This window comes from Boleophthalmus pectinirostris, unplaced genomic scaffold (genome assembly GCF_026225935.1).
Source record: "Boleophthalmus pectinirostris isolate CB_2022bp ecotype Guang Dong unplaced genomic scaffold, ASM2622593v1 HiC_scaffold_5, whole genome shotgun sequence".
NCBI classification, from domain to species: Eukaryota; Metazoa; Chordata; class Actinopteri; order Gobiiformes; family Gobiidae; genus Boleophthalmus; species Boleophthalmus pectinirostris.
The window spans coordinates 1157878-1166798 of record NW_026571404.1 but is presented as its reverse complement, the minus strand read 5'-3'; the positions used below and the strand labels follow the sequence as shown (position 1 = coordinate 1166798).

The 8921-nt window shown below is 47.7% G+C and overlaps 1 protein-coding gene across 1 annotated transcript in view; it reads right to left on the bottom strand.

Annotated features, from left to right (window-relative positions):
* Positions 1–815: 815 nt before the first annotated feature.
* The window catches only part of ltbp1 (latent transforming growth factor beta binding protein 1), a 62611-nt gene continuing 54505 nt past the window's right edge, over positions 816–8921 (bottom strand). The window contains exons 23-30 of the mRNA XM_055162908.1: positions 8365–8526; positions 7551–7640; positions 6870–6998; positions 5409–5549; positions 3061–3231; positions 2238–2390; positions 1183–1335; positions 816–1084 (exon numbers count right to left, since the gene is read on the bottom strand). Of these exons, the coding sequence (XP_055018883.1) occupies positions 816–1084; positions 1183–1335; positions 2238–2390; positions 3061–3231; positions 5409–5549; positions 6870–6998; positions 7551–7640; positions 8365–8526 (1268 nt within the window). The remainder of the gene's footprint in view (positions 1085–1182; positions 1336–2237; positions 2391–3060; positions 3232–5408; positions 5550–6869; positions 6999–7550; positions 7641–8364; positions 8527–8921) is intronic.

The window sequence follows — 8921 nt, the reverse complement described above, 5'->3', positions numbered from 1 at the left end:
TCATTGCGATGCCTTTTTCCTTTACTTCACAAATCCCCAGTAACCGTCAGTTTTTTATATATCTGCAGTTTCCTTTGTATTAAACCTGGGTCATTTAATTTAGATCTATTTATATCAAAACTGCACTGACCACACTGCCCCCTATCGGCCACTTTGTAAACTGCAGTATTATGTAAATAATCACCATTAACCACCATTTAGATTTATGATTAATATATTTAATTTAATATATTTGTTTATTCTTTGTCTTGTAGAGAAAAACACACACGTCTGTACGAGCTCAGACATTAAAGAAACGTTCTACTTTCACCTGGATCTGGACTCCCTCCTTCTTCTAACTCTGACTGACTCCATTTTGTGTCGACCTATAAAAAATCTGTATTTACAAAACTAAAGCAGCACAAATGTGTTGTTGTGTTGTTTTAGTGTTGTTTTTGTGTTTTAGTGTTTTTGTGTTGTTTTTGTGTTGTTTTTGTGGAGTTGTGCGTCTGATGAGTGCGACTTCACGCAGGTTTTAGAACGCGGCGTATAAAGGTTTAGTTTTGTGTGTTTATACAGTCTGTGGTTCAAAAGGAGAAAGTCCCGCCCTGCCCGCGCGCTAACCACTCTGCCGCTGCCTTTGTGCCTTTGAGCCTCTTTAAAGCTTTTGTTTATCTGAGCAGATTTCACCGTCATCCCCCAGTGTGAGCCTCAGACTTCAGTCGTGTTCTGTAGTGTCCAGTGGCGCCTCCTCCAGGACCATGTGCCTCAGTCCTCGTGTGGCCGGGCGCCGTCGCGTGCTCCCGTCGCCGCCTGCCCGCCGCCGCCACCCGGCCTCAGTGCCCCGCCCCCGCTGCCTCCGCCGCCCCCACCGCCGCCCGGTGTCTGTGCCGACCCCGCCTGTGCTCCTGTCGGCCTCGCTCCTGCCGGCCCTGCCCCCGCGGCTCCTGCCCGTCCGGCGCCCCCTCCTGGACGCAGTAGTTGGGGCGTAAGGAGGCGGTGAAGCCCGGCAGACACTCGCACCGGAACGAGCCCACCGAGTTTATACATCTGGAGTTTTTACACAGAGACATGCGAGGGTTCAACTCCGAGCACTCGTCCACATCTGCAACAAAACACCAGAGTTAGTCCTGGTTCAGTCCCGGTTCAGTCTCGGTCTAGTCCCGGTCTAGTCCCGGTCTAGTCCCGGTTGAGTTCTCGTACCGACACAGGCCATGCGGGACATGTCCAGGGTGAATCCGTCGAAACAGTCGCAGGTGAATCCCTCCTGAACTCGAACGCAGCGACCGTTTTCACAACCGTTTAAAACTCCACACTCCTCCTCCGAGCGCAGGCCCTCGAACGCATCAGCGGACGCTACAAACGCACAAAAACACACAAACACACACAACAGAACCATCAGAGGACGCTACAAACGCACAAAAACACACAAACACACACAACAGAACCATCAGAGGACGCTACAAACGCACAAAAACACACAAACACACACAACAGAACCATCAGAGGACGCTACAAACACACAAAAACACACAAACGCATCAGAGGACGCTGAAATACACTCACAGACTAAAAACACAAACAGGTCTCAGACTCGTCCGGGGACTGAAGTTTCTTCAGTTTTCAAATGTAACCAGAGTTCTATGAATCCCAGATGCCAGCAGAGGGCGCTGCTGACACCGACGGACCGAACGAGTCGATGTGTCGACACTCGTGGAAGAGCCCAGTGACGTCTGTGGAGATGTGAGTCTGTGTGTGTGTTGTGTGTGTGTGTGTGTGTGTGTGTGTGTCTGTGTGTGTGTGTTGTGTGTGTGTGTGTGTTGTATGTGTGTGTGTTGTGTTACTCACGGTGTTCGTAGTCGTAGTGTGTGTGTGTATGTGTGTGTGTGTGTGTGTGTGTGTGTGTGTGTGTGTGTGTGTGTGTGTGTGTGTGTGTGTGTGTGTGTGTGTGTGTGTGTGTGTGTGTGTGTTGTGTTACTCACGGTGTTCGTAGTGTGTGTGTGTGTGTGTGTGTGTGTGTGTGTGTGTGTGTGTGTGTGTGTGTGTGTGTGTGTGTGTGTGTGTGTGTGTGTGTGTGTGTGTGTGTGTGTGTGTGTGTGTGTGTGTGTGTGTGTGTGTGTGTGTGTGTGTGTGTGTGTGTGTGTGTGTGTGTGTGTGTGTGTGTGTGTGTGTGTGTGTGTGTGTGTGTGTGTGTGTGTGTGTGTGTGTGTGTGTGTGTGTGTGTGTGTGTGTGTGTGTGTGTGTGTTGTGTTACTCACGGTGTTCGTAGTCATAATAAACTGAAGTCTGGTCGGGGAGTTCGTACGTCTGGATCGGTGCGGCGACCAGAGCGTCTCGTCCGTACGCCCGAGTCCCGCCGCTCGCCCCGGGTCGAGCGCCCGACGGCAGGTTACACATCTGAGCGTAATCCTCTGAAAGACACGAGTGTAAAAACACGGAGGAGCCGACACGAGTCTCACCTGACACACTGACCTGACTGCATGGGCACAGGGCACACACTGACCTGACTGGGTGGACGGGCACACACTGACCTGACTGGGTGGACGGGCACAGGGCACACTCTGACCTGACTGGGTGGACGGGCACACACTGACCTGACTGGGTGGACGGGCACAGGGCACACACTGACCTGACTGAGTGGGCGGGCACAGGGCACACACTGACCTGACTGGGTGGGCGGGCACAGGGCACACACTGACCTGACTGGGTGGACGGGCACAGGGCACACACTGACCTGACTGGGTGGGCACAGGGCACACACTGACCTGACTGGGGTGGACGGGCACAGGGCACACACTGACCTGACTGGGTGGGCGGGCACAGGGCACACACTGACCTGACTGTGTGGACGGGCACAGGGCACACACTGACCTGACTGGGTGGACGGGCACAGGGCACACACTGACCTGACTGGGTGGACGGGCACAGGGCACACACTGACCTGACTGGGTGGGCGGGCACAGGGCACACACTGACCTGACTGGGTGGACGGGCACAGGGCACACACTGACCTGACTGGGTGGGCGGGCACAGGGCACACACTGACCTGACTGGGTGGGCGGGCACAGGGCACACACTGACCTGACTGGGTGGGCGGGCACAGGGCACACTCCATGCCCCATCCTTCTCCGTACAGGCAGCAGCACTCGGTGTAGGTGGTTTTCCTCTCGGGGCCCAGAGGTTCGGTGCAGGTCAGACTCGAAGTCACGACTCGCCAACACACGCCCTGAAAGTCCTCCGACGACTGCACCTCTGAGGAGACCAGGACCAGGACCGGGATTGAGTCCTGGTTCAGTCCTGGTCCTGGTCTTGGTTGAGTCCTGGAGTCTGAGGAGACCAGGACCAGAACCAGGACCAGAACCAGGACCAGGACCAGGACCAGGACCAGGACTTAACCAGGTCTAAACCATTTTGTTAACTGGGCAAAAGTTTCTTTTGGTCGATTCCATTTAATTACTTAATGAATGAATCGTCACATTTACACAAAACCTGTAAAGATCCAGAAAGAACTTTTACACTTTATTATTTATTCACTCAACACTGGAGTGAACGACGACTGCAGCCACAGCCGCCCTGGGGCAGACTGACACCTAAAACTAAACAAACAAAGAGTCAGGTCCAGGTCAGGACCAGAGTGAAGCTCCACCAGGACCTGAAGGATTCTGTGACTCACTCAGGTCGAACGAACACAAACTGTGACACACAAACTGTGACACACAAACTGTGACACACAAACTGTGACACACAGTGTGTGTTATTACAGTGTTTCTCAAACCCTGGCTCGCGGGCCTCGGGAGGGTCTCAGGAGGTGTGTTTTTGTGTTTTTGTGTTTTTGTGTGTCTTGGTCCTGATGCTGTGAGTCTGTGATGTTCAGTTCTGACACACGAGGCGCCACTGAGTCACTGTTTTTCACTGTTTAAACTTGACTCACACTAAATGTTCAGAGACACAATCAAAAAAACATAAAATCTGCTCATTCGTGTTCAGTAATATAAAAAAAAACACATTTATTTTGTGATTTATGAATAAATAAATAAATAAATAGAGCACAGTGAGCGCCTCCTGCAGGCGACACCAGGAAGTGTCTCCAGAGTCTGAACTGAGAAACTGATTCAACCAAAGAAACTTCTGTCCAGTTCACAAACTGAATTCTACACACAGCAGTAGTACAAGTACCTGTAGTACCTGTAGTACCTGCAGTACCTGCAGTACCTGCAGTACCTGCAGTACGTGTGGTAGTACCTGTAGTAGTAGTCGCACCTGTAGCAGTAGTAGTATTTGTACCTGTACTAGTATTTGTACCTGTAGTAGTAGTACCTGTAGCAATAGTAGTAGTATTCGTACCTGTAGTACCTGTAGTAGTACTTGCAGTACCTGTACAAGTATTTGTACCTGTAGCAGTAGTAGTAGTAGTAGTAGTAGTACTTGCAGTACCTGAAGCAGTAGTAGTAGTAGTAATAGTAGTACTTGCAGTACCTGTAGCAGTAGTAGTAGTAGTAGTAGTAGTAGTACTTGCAGTACCTGTAGCAGTAGTAGTACCTGTAGTAGTAGTAGTAGTAGTAGTAGTACTTGCAGTACCTGTAGCAGCAGCAGCAGTAGTAGTAGTAGTAGTAGTAGTAGTAGTAGTACTTGCAGTACCTGTAGCAGTAGCAGTAGTAGTAGTAGTAGTAGTAGTAGTAGTAGTAGTAGTAGTACTTGCAGTACCTGTAGCAGTAGTAGTAGTACTTGCAGTACCTGTAGCAGTAGTAGTAGTACTTGCAGTACCTGTAGCAGTAGTAGTAGTAGTAGTAGTAGTAGTAGTAGTAGTAGTAGTAGTAGCAGTAGTAGTACTTGCAGTACCTGTAGCAGCAGTAGTAGTAGTAGTAGTAGTAGTAGTAGTAGTAGTAGTAGTAGTAGTAGTAGTAGTAGTAGTAGTAGTAGTAGCAGTAGCAGTAGTAGTAGTACTTGCAGTACCTGTAGCAGTAGTAGTAGTAGTAGTAGTAGTAGTACTTGCAGTACCTGTAGCAGTAGTAGTAGTAGTAGTAGTAGTAGTAGTAGTAGTAGTAGTAGCAGTAGTAGTAGTAGTAGTAGTAGTAGTAGTAGTAGTAGTAGTAGTACTTGCAGTACCTGTAGCAGCAGCAGTAGTAGTAGTAGTAGTAGTAGTAGTAGTAGTAGTAGTAGTAGCAGTAGTAGTAGTAGTAGTAGTAGTAGTAGTAGTAGTAGTAGTAGTAGTAGTAGCAGTAGTAGTAGTAGTAGTAGTAGTAGTAGCAGTAGTAGCAGTAGTAGTAGTAGTAGTAGTAGTAGTAGTAGCAGTAGTAGTAGTAGTAGTAGTAGTAGCAGTAGTAGTAGTAGTAGTAGTAGTACTTGCAGTACCTGTAGCAGTAGTAGTAGTAGTAGTACTTGCAGTACCTGTAGCAGTGTAGTAGTAGTAGTAGTAGTACTCGCAGTACCTGGAGCAGGGGAGTGGAGCACACAGGTGTTGTGGTTCTGATCCCAGATCAGTGGGTGGGTGCAGAAACACATGAAGGATCCGTCTGTGTTCACACACTGTCCCCCAGAACAAACCGACTCGTCCACACACTCGTTTATGTCTGAGGGACGAGAGGACAGAGGACAGAGGACAGAGGACAGAGGACAGAGGACAGAGGACAGAGGACGAGAGGACAGAGGACAGAGGACAGAGGACAGAGGACAGAGGACAGAGGACGAAGAGGACGAGAGGACAGAGGACAGAGGACAGAGGACAGAGGACAGAGGACAGAGGACAAGAGGACAGAGGACAGAGGGACAGGTGAACAATCAAACATATAAACAGTAAATAAGCATACAGAGTTGTGTTGTTGTTGTGTTGTTGTTGTTGTTTATTTTCTGAACTCAGGACGTTCTTTGGACGTTCTTTGGACGTTCTTTGGACGTTCTTTGGACGTTCTTTGGACGTTCTTTGGACCTCAAACTGTTCGAGAAGAGTCCAGCTCCAAATGAAGCTCATGGAGGTCAGCAGGAACAGTGACCAAAGAGCCAACAGACACTTTTCATTCTGAGACGCTTCAGTCTCGTTTCGAGGACAATTATTTGAAGAAAACTTGTCCAGTAAAATGATCTTCTGTCTGGACACATTTCAACACTTTAACTCATTTTCTGATCAATTTAAGTTTTTAAAATTTTACATTTTGGTTGAGCTTTTGTGCAGTGAAGAAGAATGTTTTCCACAACGATCAAGAGAAGAAAGATGAAAACTTAAAGAACAACGAGCCACATGAGTCACAACAAACTCAACTCCTGTTCTGATCCTGAAGGAAACAGAAGGAACTTGTTCAAACTCAAATAAAATAAAAAATGATTTGATGATGTGGAGATTTGTACAGACACAGATTTGTGACATTTAAAAGCTCCACGTCTCCAGGAGCATCTCCAGTTTCTTTGTTGAACCTTTAGGAGTTTTTAAGGTCTAATTTTAGTATTTTATTAATTTAATTTGTATTTATTTTGTATAATGATATAATTGTTAGATTAAACTATTTATTTTCTTTTACCAAAAAAAGTTAAATACAAGAACAAGTTCATTTTGGTTGAGTGAAGAATTTGAAATAAAAACCTCAAGATTTAGATTTTTTTGTGATTCATTCCCTGAACGTCAAAAAATCTGAAGTTCAGGTAAAAACGAAACTTTAACTTCAGTTTTGGTGAGAAATTCTCAACATGAAACTTAAAATAAAAGTTTTTCCTCTAACAGAATTTGAATGAATAAACTTCACTGTATATTTGTATCTGAGGTTTTACGAAACATCTGGAGTTTGGAGCAGAACGTCCCAAAGTGTCCAGAGTCTGAAAAGTCCACACAGAACCAGGACCTAAACCAGGACTGGACCAGGACTGGACCAGGGCTGGACCAGGACCAGACTGGGACTGACCTCTGCACTCGAGTCGACTCGGGTCGTAGTCTTGTCCACTTTTGCAGTAACACTCGAAGCTTCCCTCTGTGTCCTGACAGAATCCTCCTTTACAAACCTCCTGCCCGAAGAGAACACACTCGTCTGCATCTGAGGAGGACGAGAAGAAGAGGAGGAGCACGGGGTCAGAGGAGGAAGAAGAGGAAGAGGAGCAGAAGAGGAGAAGAAGAGGAACAGAGGAGGAGGAGAAGAGGAGGAGTAGAAGAAGAACAGAGGAGAAGAAGAAGAGGAACAGAGGAGGAGTAGAGGAGGAGAAGAAGAAGAACAGAGGAGAAGAAGAAGAGGAACAGAGGAGGAGTAGAGGAGGAGAAGAAGAGGAGCAGAAGAGGAACAGAGGAGGAGAAGAAGAGGAACAGAGGAGGAGAAGAAGAACAGAGGAGGAGAAGAAGAACAGAGGAGGAGAAGAGGAACAGAGGAGGAGGAGCAGAGGAGGAGAAGAAGAGAGAACAGAGGAGGAGAAGAAGAACAGAGGAGGAGAAGAGGAACAGAGGAGGAGAAGAGGAACAGAGGAGGAGGAGCAGAGGAGGAGCAGAGGAGGAGCAGAGGAGGAGCAGAGGAGGAGAAGAAGAACAGAGGAGGAGCAGAGGAGCAGAGGAGGAGCAGAGGAGCAGAGGAGGAGCAGAGGAGCAGAGGAGGTCTCACTCTTGTAGATGGTTCTGGTCTGGACTCCGTACAGAGAATCTCCAGCTGAGATGAAACCTCGACCTGAAGGACACATCTGCTCGAACTGATCTGAGAACAAAACCACAAAAAAACTTCAGATTAAATAAAATAAAAATGACACAAAATGAACCAAAACAAGTGATGTTCTCAGAGCTTCAGACGAGGCCTATAGAACTCGACAGAACTCGACAGAACTCGACAGAACTCGACGGGAGATTCACTGTTTTTAAAGAAATCTCCAAACTGGTGCCCCTCAGATGTTTCTCCTTCTCATTCTTTGTTCAGATCATCTCCACAAACTCGTTCTCCTCGTTCTGTTTGGGATCATCTCCATAAACTCGTCAGATGAATCTTCTGGTTTAAAATCCTTTCCCCTGAAACACTTTGGGGTTCAAGAACGGCTCCACGTTCTGATGCAATAACGACAAAACCAGAACTAAACCAGGACTAAACCAGGACTGAACCAGGACTGAACCAGGACTAAACCAGGACTGAACCAGGACTGAACCAGGACTGAACCAGGACTGAACCAGGACTAAACCAGGACTGAACCAGGACTGAACCAGGACTGAACCAGGACTGAACCAGGACTAAACCAGGACTGAACCAGGACTAAACCAGGACTAAACCAGGACTGAACCAGGAGTAAACCAGGACTGAACCAGGACTGAACCAGGACTGAACCAGGACTGAACCAGGACTAAACCAGGACTAAACCAGGAGTAAACCAGGACTGAACCAGGAGTAAACCAGGACTGAACCAGGACTAAACCAGGACTGAACCAGGACTCACCGGTTCCATTGACAGGACAGGGGTGCACCTCACAGTTGTCCCCCCAGCCGGCGCCCACCGTACAGCAGCACTCCTGCAGAGTCACGGACGACGTGAGAACCGACTCACACAGGTTCTCGTCGTTCAGACGGAAGTAACATTCTTTACGCTCCACCGCCGACGCTGGAACCAGAGAAGAACAACACGAGAACATGAAGAACAACACGAGAACATGAAGAACACACACGAGAACATGAAGAACAACACGAGAACATGAAGAACAACACGAGAACATGAAGAACAACACGAGAACATGAAGAACAACACACGAGAACATGAAGAACCACACGAGAACATGAAGAACAACACGAGAACATGAAGAACAACACGAGAACATGAAGAACCACACGAGAACATGAAGAACAACACGAGAACATGAAGAACCACACGAGAACATGAAGAACAACACGAGAACATGAAGAACAACACGAGAACATGAAGAACAACACGAGAACATGAAGAACAACGAGAACATGAAGAACACACGAGAACATGAAGAACAACACGAGAACATGAAG